At 37.5% G+C, this 20,587-nt stretch overlaps 1 protein-coding gene across 3 annotated transcripts in view; it reads left to right on the forward strand.

The window, feature by feature from the left end:
• LOC124430119 (Krueppel-like factor 6) overlaps positions 1-20,587 on the forward strand; it is a 232,050-nt gene that overhangs the window by 80,171 nt on the left and 131,292 nt on the right. For all 3 annotated transcript variants that reach the window (XM_046976253.1, XM_046976254.1, XM_046976252.1), the window contains one exon: positions 14,300-14,474. In XM_046976253.1, coding sequence (XP_046832209.1) covers positions 14,300-14,474 — 175 coding nt within the window. The remainder of the gene's footprint in view (positions 1-14,299; positions 14,475-20,587) is intronic.

The raw sequence follows: 20,587 nt of genomic DNA on the forward strand, positions 1-20,587 counted from the left end.
TTTCTTTTTCGTAGAAAATCTGTCGAGTCAGTAAAGCCGTCTTATCCGTTGCTCGTATAGCAACCATCTGGCATCGCTCGGTACCATCTCGAGTACCGTAGTAGACGAGCTACGATGACAGCGTCTCTTTAGCTTTGACCGATTCTCTCAGCATTTAGAAATAATAGATATAGGAACTTTTATGCTAATTCTTATTGGTAGCTAGATCTTGCGTCGAAAGGAAAAAAAAAAAAAAGACAAAAAACAGAAAAAAAAAGAAAATGAGAGAAGAATGGAAGGAAAAAAGATTCTTTTTCTTTCTTTTTTTTTTTTTTTTTTTTTTTTAACAACGTTCAGATATTACGTCGGAGATAATATACAAGTTTTTCTTTTTTTATTTTCTGTCCTTTTAGTTTTAGTCGAAAATAGATCCCGATAATCGCGAACGAGTAGAGGCCTAGAACGAGGAGAGAAACAGCCAGGACGTGATTTATTATCCATCGTCGAGCGGTCGAGCACTCCGGAGTGCTGCCCCCTGCGTCGTAAACACACGTTGCAGAGCTCGTCCTGTTTAGTCGAACAGCTGGTGAATCACCGGAAAGCTTCTTCCCTCTCGTACTCAAGGCGCGACGTTGTCACTCTCGCAGGTGGAGCCTTCATTTGGATTATATCGATGATCTAGCAGCAAAAGAAAAATGAGAGAAAATCGTTAGCTCTATAATGCTACCAACGTTCTCGATTATTTTTATTAGATATGAAATGCGTGAAAGAAGAAAGAAAAAATAGAAACAATCACTTCGAAAGTTACTTCGAACTTATTCGTTTCGTCGAATTCGTCGGGATGATGTTTCGAACTGTCCATAGATATCCGAACGATTTAATATTTAAGCTTTGCCTTGTCAAAATAGAAAAAAAAGACAAGGAAAGAAATATAATAAAATAGTTTCTAGTTGCTTAACAAGACCAACAACAACAACAACAACGATAAAATTGAGCCGAATACGTATTTACGAAGGATAATAATCATTGAACATCAACGAATGGATTTTTATTCCATCGAGATCTGCGAAACAAGTGTTCTATCTGTCAATCATCCAATTTCAGGATCGATCGATCGATTGACCGACCGATCGATCGAGCAAAATAATTGCAGGTTCCTTTCTCGTAACAGATGCTTGGCTTTTCTATTCTTGAGGGCAGACAAACTGAGAATCTTATTCGAGTCCACGAATAGGTTTAATCGAATGATAGCGTTTAATTATAGTCTTCGTATATCCGAGTGATTAATCGATCGTTCTTACCTGACGTCAAAGAACACCGCGATCGATCCTAAAACTGTATCAGGTTCTTTTATATTCTCGTGAAGCGACGATCATATTTTATTACGACGAGAATAAAAAAGTATAGAAAGTAATTATATTGAGAACAATAGTTTGAAAGTTTTCATAATTTAACGACTCCTATCTCGAATCGTGTTTTGATGAAAATACAGTGGATTTGGAAAATGGATGAACGCGAGATAGAATGCGGTGGCGATGGTGGTCGTAGATCGAGAAAGGGTAATTTTCTCTTTCCTTCTAGCGGCGCATATCTTCGAGAGGAGCATTCGTTTTAATTGAACCTCCGATCGCACGTTATCATCGGAGATCTAAGCGATCGTGGCAATGACCTGCTGACCGTAATGATCACGTAACGATCGACCACCTCGAAGTTAGATGAGATAACGAAGGAACATATCTGGAATCCGACTTGGTGCAACAACCCATACGTATACGTTTGCGTGGCTTACGTACTGACCGATTCCACGGGAATAAGGATGGTTTAGGAAAGAGAAAGAAGAAGAAGAAGAAAAGAGGGAGAAAGAGAGAGAGAGAGAGAGAGAGAGAGAGTGGGTTGAGCATTTCCGTAGATCCTATCTCATGTGAAATAGTCCTATGTACCTCGGAGACTCTCACCCAAGGTTCGAGCTCGTAAGAACAAACAGAGTTTTCGAACCACGAATCGAAATTAATGCGATTAGATCTGTAACAACGCCTTTCTTCGCATAACAATTTGTCGTGATTTCTTATCGCCGATACGAATTCATGCTCTCGACGATATCTTACAAATTCGATTGGAACGTACGTATGTATGTATGTATGTACATACGTATGTATGTATGTATGTATCGTTCGACATATTCGGTAAACGGCGACTCGATGTAAAGAAGAATTATTCTGTTTTGACAGGCGGATCCTAATTTGGAGACGCATGTATGAGAAATCGTGATAAGTATATCGAAGGTAGCCATTAGCACCTGCCAACCAAACGATCTTGTCTACCGTGAGTAGAAGAGAGTCGTCGTTGATGATTACCAACGTGTAAAAGTCACCGCTTTATATGGCATCGAAATCTCATCACGTTCATCGGACGATTATTCCAAGTAGTAAAAGAAATTTATCATCGGTCGTTCGCGCATCTTCTCAAAAATCTCGTTACGACGAAAGGATAGAAAATCTGTTGTATGTATAAATTTTTTATATACCTATCTGTCTGTGTCCGTATAAATAAATATAATATAAAAGAATAAAATGAAAAGGAGATACGTAATGATAGAGCAGCGCACGATAAAACACGTAATACGATTAATTATCAACATATACGTTCGTAAGCGTGAATTTTTCAATTTAATTATAACCCGCGGTAATTTCTTATAGAAGAAAAAGAAGAAGAGAAGAAAAGAAAAAGCGGAATCCGTCGTCAATCGAATCTCGTAAAGCTGTAAAATAGGGCGGTAAAATGAGGTGCGACGAGGTAGGAGGGGAATTGAGTAGGATCGTCTCGTAAGAAGACTTAGGGTAAGGATGAGAGAAGGAAGGGTTAGGAAAGGACTCTCGCCGTCATTGATCGTCTTTCTTTTATTTATGAGCCACGCACACGAACGATTCAACTACGGTTTAACGAACGAACGAACGAACGAACAAACGAACGAACGAACGAACGAAACGGTTCTCCTTTTATAACAGCGCTTCCTCGTACAAATTAAGTGCCTTTCTTTCGATAGTAAACGTCCGTTTATAATTTAGAGATTTAGAAATTGTACTGGCGTACCTGCTACGATTGCTTCTACTCTTCCTTCGCTGACATCGTGAACTACTACTCCTCGAAAATAAAAAGTAGAAAGGATAATGATGCTTCTTCTTCTTCTTTTTTCTTCTTATGTCTTGTTCTTTTTCCTTTCTTTGCATATTTATTGTAGTAAACTAATATAGTATCTTCATACATATATTTTACTGATCGATTGGTTTTCATTGATCAAAGATAATAATGGCTATTGCGGAAATTATAAGAGACATTATTCTTTGGCGAGCGTAGGTCGAGTCGTTAGAGAAATAATCGATACACGCAATCGCGTGATCAAAGTCGATTAACACCTAACTTGTCGTTCAATTTTATTCTTGTTTTGCAACTCGAAGACAATTCAGTCGATTCGTTTCCCAGGGTGATTAAAGAATATAGACGCTCCTTTACTACGAATACCATAGAGAACTTACAAAAGCGTTGATATCCCTACATACTTTTCTAGAGTTATTCAGCAGATTTTCCTAAATCACGGATCGTTAAGCACAATCTACTCTAAACGTGCTACGGAGTCGTTCGAACGACAAAGCACTGTGGGATAATCGTAATATCTCTCGTAAGGAGAGAGATAGAGACAGAGAGATAGAACGATCCCTTCACCAATGTGTTCCTCTCTCTTTCTTTCATTCTTTCTTTCTTTCTACTTCACCGGCTGACACTCGTCGAGAAGTGGCTTTCGAGAAGTAGACGATGAGGACGAAGAGGACTCCATGCTAGCAAGGAAGCTTACTTCGAAAGAGTAGAACCAGCAGCGACAGCAACAGCAGCATTAGTAAGAAGAAGAAGAAGAAGAAGAAGAAGAAGAAGAAGAAGAAGAAGAAGAAGAGAGTAGAAGAAGAAGAAGAAGACGAAGAAGAAGAAGAAGACGAAGAAGAAGAAGAAGACGACGAAGAAGAAGAAGCTTCTTGAATTCAAAGGCAAAGGCGCTCTCGCGAGGTATAATAAGTAGTAAGCCGCACTCCGGTTTGGCCGATTGTGAGATCCTCACGTTGGTGAAGCGGTGCAAGTCATGGCTTAGCCAGGAAGCTCCCGTTGTCGGCTGCCGTTGTCGGCTCCCGTTGCCGGCTCCCTACTGCTCGACGCCCAGTGTAATATCATTATCATTCACCGAGCGAACCTCCGCCGAGGTTAATCAATTATTACAGGTTCCCTTGAGCCACGCTCTCTTGGGCAAGCAAGCGAACGAGCAGTGAGCTCTATCGCGCGCCCGCGCGCACTCTTACCGTGATCAGGAGTGGCTACCGCTCCCGAGACTATTATTCGGACCATACTTCTCTCTCAGATACTCCTGCGAGGGAAGAATAAACGAACGAATCGATCGATCCATCCTTTTCTATTTTTATTCAATTCTTTCTTTCTCTCTTTCTTTTTCTTTTCTTCTTTCTTCTTTTTTCTTCTTTCTTCTCTTGAATCTATCGATATATCCACGTATGTGTCCAGATACGTATACGTACGTTTTCCTTTCTTTGGTAAAAGAATTTTTATTTTGCGGATGCTAATCGCATCGAATTTATCGAGTTAGATATTGATTAAATTTGAGAATGCATTTAACGTTTAATCAGATTCAAGAGAATTTAAGCTTATTATCGACGTATAGTTGGTTTCCAACGGATTTCAATTTCGTCCAATGTATCATCACAGATCAACGGGAAGAAATGTATTTCAGATCAATATTTCGTTAGATCCGAAAAATAATTTACTTTCAATCAATCTATCGTTCCCCTCGAAACGAAAGGGGAATTCAATTACATTTAATATTTCGTTAGATTCGATAAGATTCAATTTTATTTAATCTTGTATTAGATCGAGGAAAATAGAATCGGATTTAATTTTCCGTTTTAGATTTGTAACAATGAGATTTCGTTGGACAACATTTCGTTGTCGAATCAAATCATTTTCTATTGAATTGAATTTCTTTGAAATTATTGAAATGAACGATAATAATAAATTAGGATTATAACAAGCTTAGAATGTTTGTCTCTCTGTCTATCTATCTATCTATTTGTATGTGTGTGCGCTTATATATGTAATGGCCTATCAGCCAGTTTTGTTTACGTTCTAGTAACTCTTTCGTAGCAATTGCGGTGGCTGCTGCTGTTGCGGCGGCGGCGGCGGCGGCGGCGGCGGCGGCGGCGGCGGCGGCGATTGGTACAGTGCCTTCTAAGCACCGTCTAGAAACGTCATTTCCAGTGCGGCACACGCTCATTGTCCATCGAGGTTCGCCACGGCCTAGCTTCCTTATAGAGATTCCTATCCTTCCTCTGTCGGCTTCGACACCGACGGTGAAAAACGGCGCGGCATGGCCGTTTTAATCGGCTTTTCTTAGTCACGACGACGACAACGACGACGACGAGGCCGACGACGAGGCCGACGACGAGGACGACGACGCAGACGGCCACGTTGTTGCAGCTGTACCTTATATCGGCGCCATATCTATATTCCACCATTAGTTCCGATGCTAGAACTAACCGAACGAAACATCGATAGAAAAAAGCGGCGCTTCCACGTTCGTCGTAAACGACTTCGTTCTAATCCACGATTCTTCTCTTACTATGTACATTATTTTCTCTCTTTCTTTCTCTTTCTCTCTTTAGTCACCGTTCTTTCGGTGCCATCGCAAACGACATTTTTCTTTCGATCGAACAGGTTCCTCTACTCTCCTCGGCCTCCCTCGAGTATATCTTTCTTTCTCTCTCTCTCTTTCTCTCTCTTTCTTTCTGTGAAAGATGCCGCGACTTCCTCCGCGCACGTGCTTCTTCGTTTTACGATCTTCCTACGTCCAGTCACGGTTCTAGTCAGAAGCAACTTCGCGTGGATAATTCTTTTAAAGAAAAATATTGAAATATGTAGGTGGTTAGAAAGAGAAATTGAGAGAGAGAGAGAGAGAGAGAGAGAGAGAGAATTTATACTATTTTCATTGAAAAAGATAGGGAAGTCTGATGTTTCTAACCAATTAGCGATCATGCGTTTTCCATACACATCTTTTGTATCGCATTTCGAAAGCGGTATCGTTTTCCAGTATGTACCGTAGGACGATATAATTAGATCGTAACTCAACGTCGAGCATGACTTCTCTCACAGCTTCCATGGGAGCGATTAATCAAGGACTTACTCGTCCGGATATTAATCGCACCTTCGATATGGTCCTAGTAAGTAGTAGTTTCTCCGTTGTCTCTCTCTCTCTCTCTCTCTCTCTCTCTGTCTATATCTCATTTTCTATTTCTCTGTTTCTGTTTCTTTCCTTCTTTTTTTCTGTTTCTTCGAATCGATCTCGCAAGATTCTTATTGCACTTATCTTTAATTGAAACTTCTTGAAGTCTTCACGTTTCTCTTTTTCGTTTAACTCACGTTACATTCGTACGTCCGACGTGAATTTGTCACGCGAAAGGGTAATTATAATAAATTACGAATGTTATAAAGCGAGAAACTAAGCGGGAACTTTTATTGTATGTCTCTTCTAGAGAAATAGTCTTAAGTAAAAAATGAAATAGTCATTTAATCCTACAAGTCTTTTTATCAATACAACGTGCTTTCTTTTCTTTTACGATTAACTTCCTCGACAATTCATCCTTTGATTCGAGAGAAGTTCTTGACAATTAAACGAGGTCATTACTCTCTCGAATTTGTTATTTGTAAGATTAAAAGTGATCGACGATGATTTTATCTACGTAAATACTTTTTATTGATCGTTCGCCCAATCGAAATCTATTCGAATATTTAATAATGCCATTTTAAATCGATTACAAATTGCATTCTAATACGTATCGATCGTTTTCTACTTTTTTTTTTTCTTTTTTTCTTTCCTTTCCATTTAATCTGTTAAAAATAACCCCAACGGGATAAATACGGGCAAGTATTTGCCAATTAATTTTTGCTCGTTGTTGTTTTTGCTTGCCAAACAATAACAATTTTATGGTTGTTATAGAAAAATTTCAGATCTTTATCACTCACGTTTAAGATTTAAGATTTATTATGGGAGTAAGAGTATTAAAACTTGGTCAATTTTTCCTCCATCCTGCTCCTCTCGTTTATTACCAGATCATTTGTATTAAATTCAGCATTACGAAATGGTTGGATTCAAATGATCGATGTAACCGAACGATTTAATGATTCGATTAAATCAGAAGTAACGTCAATCCCTTCTTCGATTTAAGATTATCTCTATCTTTTCATCGTACTTTCCTTGTTACATTCATCTTATTATCATTCAAAAAGAAAAAGGAGAAAAAAAAGCAAAAAAAAAAGAAAGGAAAGGAAGACAGAAATAGACAAGGAAGGAGAAGGACATCGTAGTATATCGCAAGACTCGTTTAATCATCGTATTCCCGTGAGAGATAATGCGTCAATCGATTGCGTCGTCTTTGATATTTCGAAACGAGCCTCTTCGATGTTCTTCTCCTCCTCATCGTAGTCGTCTTCGTCGCTTCCTGAATGTTGTGGAAGATAGATAGAAAGAAAGAGGGAGAAAGAGAGATAGAAAGATAGATAGATAGATAGAGAGAGAGAGAGAGAGAGAGAGAGAGAGAGAGAGAAAGAAAGAGAGAGAGATAACGGATAGAAAATTCGCCTGATAGATTTCCGATAAACTCGTGATTTATTGATTGACTAAGTCAACTTGTGGAGAAACCGATCATCATGCATGAATATCCCGTCATTCCTTTTATCAATCGTGCAGATAAAATATAGATCTTCGTCCTTAGTTCAAAAGTGTGTGCATTAAAAAAAAAAAAATAAATAAATAAATAAATAAATAAATGAATAAAAGAAAAAAAAAGAAAAAAAAAGTATCTGAACGAAAATAGACCATCGCCCTGATCGAATCGCATGATTTTATTTTAAACCGGCACGTCTCCGGCATATAAATTATTAAACAATTAATTATAGATTAAAAATATAAAAAGAATTCGTCTCTGACGAATAGAGATCATTGTATTATAAAAAAAAAACATAAAAAATTGCAAGTTCTGTCTCATACAGGCACTAGTCTATAAGTATAGAAATATCCGCGTCATTTTTTTGTCAATTAAAAAAAAAAAGAGAGAGAGAGAGAAAGAGAGAAAAAAAAGAAAAAATGTGAAAGATTGTCCGGAGAGGAGAGACGACGGTGCGGTTTTTATCCTTCGAATATCAAATGGCAATTTAACGACTTTAAAGCGTTAGTTTGTAGTTAAAGGATTTAGAAGAAATAGAATAAGTTTTTCACATGGGGGCATGTCGCTCTTCCTCGTAAGGCATCTCATAGATCAATTAATAATCTATGCACAATTGAATCCCGACTTTCGAAGGTATAATGCAGGCTTTGAGCCCGAGTGACTTTGATAGGCGTCTATCCTTTTCATTCTTCTCTTCTCTTGGATGGATCTGGTATGCCACGAAGCAACAACGTGCTGTATAAAAGGGTTCTCTCCTTCTCTCTTTCTCTCTCTCTCTCTCTCTCTCTCTCTCTCTCTCTCTCTCTCTCTCTATTTTTCTCTCTTTTACTTCCACGCCCATTGCGCCGATCTCTCGTCGGGACCAGGGGCCATGCCTATTCATACATTCGCGCTTCATAAATGCGTTGCCCACACGGAGGCGAGGCCTCCAAGACTGAGAAGAGACGCGTACGCGATGCGCGTGTGGGTGAGAGAGAAAAAGAGAGAGAGAGAGAGAGAATCGAGCGCAGAAATATTCCGTTTGCTGCTTCCTGCTCGTTTAATCAATGACATCTTTAAACGTTCCGGCGAATGGAAGACGCTGTTGTTGTTGTTGTTGATGTTATTGTTGTTGTTGTCGGTAACTAACTATCTTTCGAAATAATTGATAAAGAATAAAGAAAAAAATATATCATCTCTAAGGATCTATAGGAATTACTTTTCTTTCTTTTTATTTGATTTTTTCCTTTCATTCTTTTCATTCTTTTCTTCTCCTATTATTATATAATAATAATAATAATAATAATAATAATTTGAAGATAATAAACTTGTATGGTATCTTGTATGAGAGGATGGGGTCGTTCGAAAAAAGTTTTTCGCACTATTACTCCATTTTCAGATATTATGTATCAAAACATATATGTATAGTGATTAAAAATATTAAAGATACATATAAGAAAAATTTTAGAGACACGTATAAAAAGACGTAACATTTAACGAAGGCTTTTTATTGTTATTTCTATTTTCAATTATTTATCCTTTTATTCTGCTTTATAGACGATTCACCTCAAATTGGCGTCTCTCATGATGAAAGACAATTGACAAAGAACTTTTTCGATGATAAAATTGCGAAACGTGGTATATAAGCAATAAAATGAGATACGTTTTTCTTTCATATTTCATTAATTGAATATCGAATTGACGAGAGTGAAAGAGAGAGAGAGAGGGGGGGGGGAGGGGGAGAGATAGATAGTCGTCCAGAGAAAATGAAATTATTCAATTGACAAGAAAGATCTTTAATCAGTAAAGAAGAAAATCAAGCCGTACTCACTCAAGTTTAATGAAAACTTTGATCAACGTCGTTCCAATTATGACACGAGACTCTTCGAATTAGCTCTTCTTCATGTCTCTTTCACTCATTCTCTCTTCCTCTCCCTCTCTCTTTCTCTTTCTCTGTTCGACTTTTTTTTCCATTTCGAATGGCTAACGAGCACCGTCGTTTATTTGACCGCTCAACGGCAAGCCAAATAAAGAAGCGAATAATCGACGTCATAAAACTCTCTTTGCTGCTCGAATTGAGTCGTCGGACGTTGATATTTTCTGGCTGTTATTTTTGCTTGGACGTTTCGACGTTGTTACACGCGATCTCTCATGAAAAGTTCGTTCGAATCGAATGAAAAGAGAAAATACACTCTTTTCCGTGATACACCGATCTCCCTCGAATGAGTATGATTATTTCTTTTTTCTCAAAATAATAGAAATGTAAGAAAAATCCTTAATACAATATCAACTAAAACCAAACAGTATGCTACAAATAGCTAAGTAAGCTAATAAAAATCAATCAATCAATCTATCAACCAACCAACCAAAACTAAACAGTTCGATCCTTGATCGAACGAACATTTTCGTTAATTATTAATCGTTCGACAGATTCAATTAAAAATGAATAGAAAGTAGAAGTCTGTGTTTTAATTTTAATATATATTCCGAGATAATTACAATTGTAAAAACATTGAAGCTCTCGATTGTAATGGAAGGTGAGGTAAGGTGACGAAGGGGATGAGAGAAGGAACGTGCCGAGAAGAAAGATGGCGCAATACTTCGGCAAAAATATATTATTTAAAATAAGAAATGACGTTTTTAATTGGATAGTTTTTAACTTCGTCAATTCGTTTATTGCAAAACGGATTGTGATTACGTTTACGTACATATACTCTATATTTCTATCTCCTTGAACTCTTAACTTTTTTCTTTCTCTTAACTTTTTATTAGACGTCTGAAGGAAAAGGAGGTGCCACGATTAACAACCCTTTTCTTTCTCTCTTATGATATCACAACTGTCGAGAATTCTACAGCGTGTCTTTTACATTATATATATATATATATATATATATATACACATACATATATTTGACGTACATACATACATATATACCGACTGTCTTTGAAATTATCGGCAAGATCTACCGTAACCGAAGATAACTACGAGTTATTACCGAGATAGGTCTATTATATATTATATACGGTTTCTTTTTATTATCCTTAGAAACGACGTTTTCTGTACGCTTCTATGTAACTTCGCTCGGCTATGGATCTTGCGCATCATCCGGGATCATAGTTAAGCGTCGATGTAGACATTACTCTCGAGTATAAGGTGTTTATAGAGCAATTTTGGAATTAGTAAATTAGTTTGTCCGTGACGATTTATAACTCGTTAGCTTATTTCGATCTGATCGATAATTTCTTCGCGCATATCTTTTTCTTTTTTTTTCTTTTTCTTTTCTTTTCTATTTTAAAAATATCACATAATTATAATTCCGTTTGATTCTGAAACACACACACACACACACACACACATATATATATATATATATATACATAGAAAATATTGACTATTATGCCCACAATTTCGAAAAATATTATAAATCTGACTTTCTAATTAATAACATTCAAAGATATCGAGGCAATTAATTTCTTTAAATTTTCATTTTGCGTAGAAAATTAAAAGGACACGCATATATTAAATTGATTACACGTCATTAATGATGCAATCGCTTTTCCCTTTTCGTTTCTACGTCCCTTCTCTCTATCCATCTTCGTATATAACATCATATATGATGTAAAGCGTTATTAGCAATTTAATAAACCTAATTAACTCTAGCGCGGAAAGTACGAACGTTCCGAGATATACGCGTATCTATCGGCCTATCGAACATTCCCAGTACGTAGACGATGTCGGTAAAAGGGCGTTGACCTGATAACGGTTTGAACATAAATTATCAATAGCTGGTAGAAACATTATGTAGGATCATAATTAAATATTATTCCACCTCTTTGTCATGATTAAATATTTGTATTGAAATATAAATACATATATGTATATGGACAATAATGGATTCGCGTAATATTGGTAAATGTATATATTTAGGTAGGTACGTTAAAACAGTCGGGGTAATTAAATTAATTCTAACAGGACTCGTCCAATTGGAGATTGCCTAACAACGAATGATTGATGAACGTTACATTCTCATTACGACTCGCTACTGTGAGAACGTACGTAATGTGCGTGAGCACGTCAACACGCAACAACGTAGCCTGGAACCATTAAGAACAGTTTATCCGTTCTTTCATTAGTCATCACGGATTTAATACGTTGCTTGATTTTATACATCGAAACGCGCTTCCCCTTTCCTTCTCGCTAAATATTAATCGCCTCGCATGGTTGGATCGTTGATCCCCGGCTCTGTCGGGCGTATATTCGAAGAAGTCAGAAAAAAAGAAGTGAAAAGAAAAAAAAGGAAAAGAAGTCCTCTCCCCTCCAGTTTCTCAAAGAAAGGTCCTCAAATATATCGAGTAGATATATAGGAACATCATTTCTCGAGATATCTTTTAGGCATTAGATTCGATTAGAATTGTCATCGATCCGACTTTTGCAAACGAAAAGCAAGTTACGCGAGTCGAATCATTAATTCATATGACGTCTAAACGAAAATACGAGAAGCCTCTCGTTACTCATTCCGCGACGTTCATGAATAAGAAATTCGCTGTCGAGCTTGTATGTACTTGCTTGCTTTCTAGAAACGAGAACGTAGCCGTGGGCGTGTCTCGCGTGCCGAATGTCTCTTTTTCGGAATTGATTTGCAACGAAGGCATACCGGCTTAGCTATGACCTCGCCGACACGGACAACGGATCTCATCTGTGATTCGGACCGCGATGTCATTCTCCTTCTCCGCAATATCTCGAGATTCCTTTACTTTTTTCTTTCTTTCTTTCTTTCTTTCTTTCTTTTTTCTTCCGAAGAATCTCATATTCTTTTCTTTCTCATCCATTTCGAAATTTGACACGTCTATCGTAACATCGATTTTATATATTTTACATTCGTTAAAAAAAAAGGAAAAAAAAAGGAAAAATTACATTAATTGGAAAATCATTCGATCCAATTATATGATATTATAATACAGTTGGAACGTTCGATGTATCTAGAAACGATTCAAGTTTGAACGAGAAGACAGGTAACAATTGTTTAATTTAATTTGAAATTCTTATGTAATATAATCGATTTCGAAAGGATACATTTGAAATAAATGAGAAAGTAACGTTCTAAATACGTACATACGCACATACATACATACATACAAGGATCTTATTGTTCGTTAATCGTTAACCGTAGTACGCATATACGATCGTTCGAAGTTACGTTATTAGCTTCGTATCGTGTTTCGCGACAAGAGCCATTCGTTTCGTTCTATGACATGTATATTGCAGGGACAGAACGCGAGCTTTTCGCCGTCGATATGACCGCGGCATTCCCACGTTTCGTCAAGGCATTACTTCGGAACAATCGCGCTCGAAGGCAGCCTCCGTAAATCCGATCTTCTCGTCCCCGAGCGTTTTGTAAATCCGATACTGCCATGATTTCACGTCACCTTCTGTCTTGAATTTTAAACATTATGTCCTCGCATGAAACTTTGTTTTCTTTCACAATTTACCAAATCAAATTTCTTTTACATTGGATTGATTTATAAACACACACACACACACACACAAATGATGATTATTTATAAATCAATTAAATAAATAAAATATTTTATGCGATACACATTTTCAGCATATATCTTTATAATATATTACATATTACTCCTTATATATTATCATTATTATTATTATTATTATTATCGATGATCATAGTATAATAAGAAAATAATTCGTAGTCGAGATGAGAGAGAGAGAGGATAGAGAGTAGTAAAAAATAGAATAGGACAGAGGAGAACGCGATGAAAATTGGTTCCATCGCGCTCTTAGTCATTGACTATTAATTCGATCGGTCATTAGGCGATCCATGGTACATCGAAGGGAAGAGGGGAAGGTAGATAGGGAAGGGTATAGGCAATGGGCAAAGGCAGGACTCAGTCTGAACCTCGTGGGAACTGGTCGTGATTAGTCCACGTCAATTCCGACGCTAGTTATGCTAATTGCGCGAAAGCACTTTGCTCGGGCTACCAAGGATCGGAGGAGAGAGCTCACGGTTCCACGATAGAGATAGACCTGGTAACGAAGGTAAAACCTTCGATCAACTATCGATTTACCGTGGTCGCTCCTTTGAAAGGTTTTAGGGGTTCAGTTTCACTCAGATCCGCGATATGTACGCAACCCGATTGAAATATTACCATGGATAAATTTATGAGAGTATCCGTTTTCTGATTTTTCATAAGACCAACGAACATATTTATCGAATCATTGTTAAAAATCTCTATGAGATTAGTGAATTAATGGATATGGTATAGAAAATAAAATTATTCGATATTTTCTAGGATGTATAATGAACTACGATGTTGGAATAAATCGATAGAAAGAAATTATTAGAAAAACGATTTATTATCGAAACGATATAAGTATAATATTTTTGGATATTACCTGATCGAATTATAATCATCTCGTACTTTAATCTTCTTCTTCTTCTTTTCGTTTCTTTTCGTCTTTTTTTTTGTTTTTTTTGTTTTTTTTGTTTTTTTTTTTGATGGCAAAGCTGTGACGCTTTATCGTTAATCCATACTAATTTTAATTTCAGGCGGCGGGACCGCCGGTGCAGCTGGAACCAGTGGACCTGTCCGTGAAAACTCCCGTGGTGTTGCAGGTGCCTCGGTATAATCCAGCGGTGATAATTAGTGCCGCTGCAAGAAGAGTACCTTCACCATCGACAACGCCTACACCACCGCCAGCATCTCTTTACGTCTCTTCAACCGGTGAGTTTAAGACCGCTCTTGAAACTCGCTCTTGAAAAACCCCAATCGCTTTAAAGCCTATTGAAAATGGCAAGCAAGATGATCTACGATCCATGGTTATCGATCGTTTCTTACCAAGAAGGAAAGCATCGCTTCTCGAAATTCCACGTGCGAGGAGTTCGATAGACTCGAATCGTTCGAATCGAGTAACGATCGAAACTCCTTATTGCCGGTTATTGCTTCGCCTGCTTATTCGTGGCGAATACTTACCAACGTATCCACACACGCGTCATATGTATCTGCGGTTGTATTAGAGGAATACCGCGCCTCGAACGTGCCTCGAACCCAACCTTCGATTCTCGGTTATGGTTAAACCATAGAGATCCACGTCGATTGCTTTGCTTTATGGGTTAATTATGTTAAATTTTTTTTTCTTACTCAACCACCCCCCATCACTCTCCTCAATCCTTCTCTCACTCTCTTTTTCTCTTTTCCTTCTCATTCTAACGTCCATTCTATGGAAAATATTTCATAGAGATGGACTCTCTCTCTCTCCCTCTCTCTCTCTCTCTCTCTCTCTCTCTCTCTCTCTTTCTGGATACTAGCGTCGGTTACCTTCACCTCTACGAACTGAAAGGGAGCAGAGAATGTTCGTGCATACCTTAAAGATATCTTCACCTTCTATTTTCAAAGCTTTTTAATCTCCTCTATGGGATTTCCCATTCGAGGTGTAGAAAAAATTAACTCTCGTTGCTTCATGCCATTTAGGAGATTCTCTTTAAACGTCGTCGAAACGATCGATACAGTCAGAATCCTAACTGCCAACTTGCATATACGAACGTCACGAGAATACTCTGTCCTTTTTATATTTTCTTGGATTATGGTTTAACGATCGGTTATGTGCCACTGTAAATGGCGTACGTAAGGATAATCCTTAGGTTAAATTTAAATAAAAAATGTTCAATTGTATCGTACTTTTATAGATTTCATCGTAATGGGTTTGAAGAACTTTTTTTTCTTTTCTTTTTTATTCCTTTTTTTTTAACGATAATACATACCTCGGACTATTCTCAGTTACGTAGGTAGAAAAAGAAAGCAAAAAAAACGCATCAAGGTAAAATAATCTCACTAAAATGAGTTTAAACGATTGATGGATTCGCAAATAAGTAAGTAAGTACTTACAGAAGTTTCTCTCTCTCTCTCTCTCTCCTTCTCCGTCTGGCCTAATGCGCATAAGAGAACGCTCTTATTTTTTTGTCGTCTCTTTAAAATGGCCATAAAACGAGAGGCCTCCGTTCGAATGGCTCGAGGCAATGCGAAGTTCGAAAAGAAGAAGAAAAAGAAGATGAAGAGGACGAAAGAAAAGAGAAAAAAAAGAAAAAAAGCAAGGAAAGAATGAAAGAAAGAAAGAAAGAAAAAAACGCAGCATCTGATATCACTCGAAAGAAGCATGGTCGTGCCGATAAAATAGCGCGAGACGTGGAACGAATAAAAAAGTGGCTCCTCCAGAGAGGAGATCGAGCGAACGCAGTACGGTACATTTAATAATTTAAACCGCGAAATCGGCCGTCGTGAACACGAACCACGCCTCATTTTTATTACTCCCAAGTTTTTTTCTCTTCGGACAGAGAGAAAGAGGGAGAGGGAGAGAGATAAAGAGAGAGAAAGAGTGAGAGAGATAGAAAGAGAAAAGAGTCTCGTTCGAAGTAGCTACCGCAATTCATATCCATTTGTGGATTAATGATCTACAGGGATCCATGCAAAATGGAATTCGATGGCTTATGGTCTTTTCCTCCCGGGCATTATTAATATGAATTCGTTGATGAAATATAGGTGTATATATATATCTGTGTGTGTGTCAAGAAGATACTTATTTGGAAAAACTAAACGATTTGTTGTGAAATAATTTCCACGAAAGATTTTTATTCTATTTGGGATGATGATGATGATGAAGATGAAGATGAAGTAAGAAGGATCGAAGAAGACGATGATACAAAGGGATATATATTATGTACTTTTAGTAACGGTACGGTGGCACGAAGCTTAGCTCGATCTCGTCTAAGCTCGACCTCGACACGAGAGAAGACGTTTGGAGTCGAATCGAATCGAGTCGAATTGAATCGAATCGAATCGAATCGAATCGAATCGAATCGAATCGAATTGAAACGACGACGACGACGACGACGACGAGGAGGACGACGAGGACTAGATGCACCCTCCGTTCTCTATCGACGTCCTATTGTTTTCCCTGCAAATGCTTCTAGCGATCTCCCGCGGCGATATAATACAGGCAGATATTAAACTCGACTTTAAACATCGACTGGCCGATTCTAACCCCGCCTCCTCTTCCTCCTCTTTCTTTTACTTCTCCACCTTCAGCATCGTTTCGAACGTCGTCTAAGCGGCCGTTTATAACGGCTCAAGTCCGTTTCCCTGAACGTCTATAAATCGCAGCATGGTGGCTATCGGAAAATTCCGATCGTACGTGAATACCATATAGGTTGTATGTATATATGTAGGTATATATATATTTATGTACCTACATATATCTATACATATGTACATTGGTGAATCAGCTTAGAGTCTCTCTTTCAAAGCTCTTCCTACGATCTACAGGAACTTTGATCTTCGCTTTACATATCGCCGAAGATAAATCGATCTGGCCTCCTTTCGATATGATCGACCGGATAAGCTTTCTATATAATATATATATATATATAAAAGTATAAGTATATATATATAAAATTCCTCTTGAAAAGTAAACCGACTCTAACCGAATTCAAAAGTTCTTTTTTTAAAGTAACTCGTGAAAGTTGAGATCGATTCGGGTACGAAATAGTCATAATTAAGAGCTTTCTAGACGTCTACGAGGACCAGATATGATAAATGGATCTTCTTCTTCTTTTACTTCTACTTCTACTACTTCTTTTGGTGTCACGATTAAAACTCCACGTATTAACGAAATTAAAATCTTTCTTTGGATTTAACGGGTCTGTTCTACGCTAAAGAATTTAACAGACGCGTTTCACGTCTCTTTTAGAAAAGTCCGACGAATAAATCGAGTTTATAAATCGTAGATGTAATTAAGATCCTTAGGATTAGTTTGTTCGAATTATTTTCTTAAGAGCTTCGTATTTATGCTCGAAATCTGTTACGTGTTAATGCTCTTTAGCTCGTTATTCTTTCTTTTATTTCATTTTTGTTTCTGTTTTTTTATTTTTCATCTCTAATCGTGTATGAGTATAAAAAAAAAATCCATTGAGTTGTTTTCTCTCTCTCTCTCTCTCTCTCTCTCTCTCTCTCTCTCTCTCTCTCTCTTTTTGTTTGATTACAAAATTAATTTGAATGAATTTTCGAAAGTCTTTATAATTATCTCATGAAATCATTTGAATGATTTTTCATAATGATCCATATCTATTTATTTAATTTTTCTTTCGGATTTCACAACGGGGAGTATAAACAGGACGAATAAGAGTGTTATATTCGTTGGGAGTCGGATAAAGTCGAGGCTCCCAGAGTTTGATTGTCTTTGATTAATTACTCATTCCGTTTCTCGACCGACGGAAGCCGAAGCTAGTTGTTGCAATCTAGATAACGCGTAACCGTATTAACGGTCCGGCGTAATCTTTTTGTCTTTCAAAGAGAATATGACGTAGCTCGATGCTAGTCTTCTACAAGATCATTCAAGATAACAAAGGATTGAAGAGGATTTCCCAACGAAATATTTTTTTCTTTTCCTTCTTTCCTTCTTTTTCTTGCTTTTTTCTTCTAACATTATAATATAGTCATTTTTTAAAAAGTCACATTTTTTATTACAAAGATAAATAAATATCATCTTCGATACCTTTCAATAATTTACTATCTTCAATCATTTTTATCGGAATAATTATGCGTTTTATTTCATCTGATCAAACAAGTATCGTCAAAGGTTATACTATGTGAAAATAATCGAATAAAATTTTTCAATAAATTATTCCTGTCTACAATTCTATTCTGTTCTCTCTCTCTCTCTCTCTCTCTCTCTCTCCCTCTCTTCAAAACAAATAGAAAACATAAAGAAAAGCCTTAGAGATAGAAGTTAATCGTTCATAGTACAACGCTCTGTCATTATACACCCACACGGTCCAAAGGAAGAAGACAGGAAGAGTAGGACAACACAACGTAGGTCATTTACAGGGCAATGATAATGTTAAAGCGGAAGAGGAATCGCACAACTTCTCGGACAACAACATATTATTATTATTATTATCATCATCATCATCATCATCATCATCATCGTCATTGTAAAAACGTTGTATCGGCCCCATTATGTCGACTTGCAGATATATTCTTATAAGTTTACAAATATAAAAGCGTTGGTATAAAGTTTGGCATAAGTTTATCGTTATCAAAAGGTTGGCCGCATTGCCGGCATCGTGTTTCGACCGATCGAGATAAATCCCTTCTCGAATGGTAAAACGATAATCGAGAAGGTCTCCTCTAAGCCCCTCGGTAAAACGAGTAGCAATAGGCAGCGGTCATATCGCGCGCTCCTACCATTCGACGATAGGATCTTAGATGCTTCCGTTCGTTGTATGCGTTCCTCCGTGTATTTCTGTCTATACATGTATATATATGTATGTGTGTGTGTGTGTTTATATATGTATGTATACATAAGTATGTGTATGTGTTCATGCTGGACGCGTGGACGTGGCGCGCGAGCCACGCCGCCTGTTACACGCCCGCACCGATTATCGTCGACACACTATCGGATCGGCGCCTGTGGCTCTGTAGCTCCCGCTCTTGCTTTCTCTCTTTCTCTCTCTCTCTCTCTCTCTCTTTCTCTTTCTCTATCTTTCTCACTCTTTCCTTCCTATCTTTCTCTTTCGTTATCCTTGATGCAGATAAATCATAGTAGTTAGATATAATTTGATCGTCCTTTTACTTAGAGATTTCGCAGCACTTTTTGCCATTTAGAAATTATATTCGAAATCGAGGAAGTTATTCGACTATATAATTACTGAGAATTATTGAAATATATACACAAATATACGTATATATATATATATGTATATATATATATATATATATATATATATATATATAAATGTGTTGGTGTACATATACGTAAGGTTTGCGGTGGCGAATCACGTGCAAGTTTCTCGTAATTGTTACACCGTAGTCGTCGTCGTCGTCCAAGGGAATGGCATCGGTCGGTATTTAACCGGGAATGCGAATTATGAAAGCGGCTCGTATTTCGTCGCGAAATTCCAACCGAGTCTCGACGACGGTTTCCTTCCGTTCGACAGAACGCTTGGTATTCGAAATATCCATTGGGCCGGATTTACCGTGGCGACCTTACTCAGAGTGTATAAACGCCTCGGAAAGCACTTGTCGTTTATCGCACGCACTCTATAGTTGAATACGGAAGGTGAGATTTCTTCTCTTCTTTTTTTTTCCTTTTCTTTTTTCTTTTCTTTTTTTTTCATAAGAGATCCATTAGGAATTTCTTTTGTTTGTGAAATCGATAAACGACGTACGATTTAATTATCACAGATAAAAGATCGTATGGTGTTAAATATAGCTGCGTGACTTTTCACACTTTCAAAATTGTCATCTTTGTTGAAAACGGAGTACCATTTCTGGAATATCTATCCAAAACCAAAATGAGAAATTGTGCAATGTCTACGGTGGTTCCGATTTACGATTAAACACCGATCTAAAAGGTGCCTGTAACGAGATCGTAAAAGGAGTCCTTACTCGAGCGACGCCTGGCTCGTAGCGCGTTCCAAGGACCAGATCGGTACCTTTTTTCCTTCACTCGAGACACCGCGCGACTTGTACAGCGTAACCTTCGGCTATTTGAACAATTTTATTCTTTGGCCTATTTCTTATAACGCTTTACGACGATAACTAAGACACCTCTGATCATCGATTACTTCGTACTTGATTGATCCTTTTTTCTCTGTTTCTTTTCCTTTTTTCTCTTTCTCTTTTCTTTTTTAGCGATTCTGTTTTCTTCTTCTTCTTCTTCTTACAGATGAAAGAACGATATTTAGTAGATCTCGTTCGGAATTCAATAATTATAGATCGCGAAGAGAACTTTCGAATAAATGACGATCTCCTTGACGAGAAGTATGAACTGGTTGGATAGA

This window comes from Vespa crabro, chromosome 17 (assembly GCF_910589235.1).
Source record: "Vespa crabro chromosome 17, iyVesCrab1.2, whole genome shotgun sequence".
Taxonomy (NCBI): Eukaryota; Metazoa; Arthropoda; class Insecta; order Hymenoptera; family Vespidae; genus Vespa; species Vespa crabro.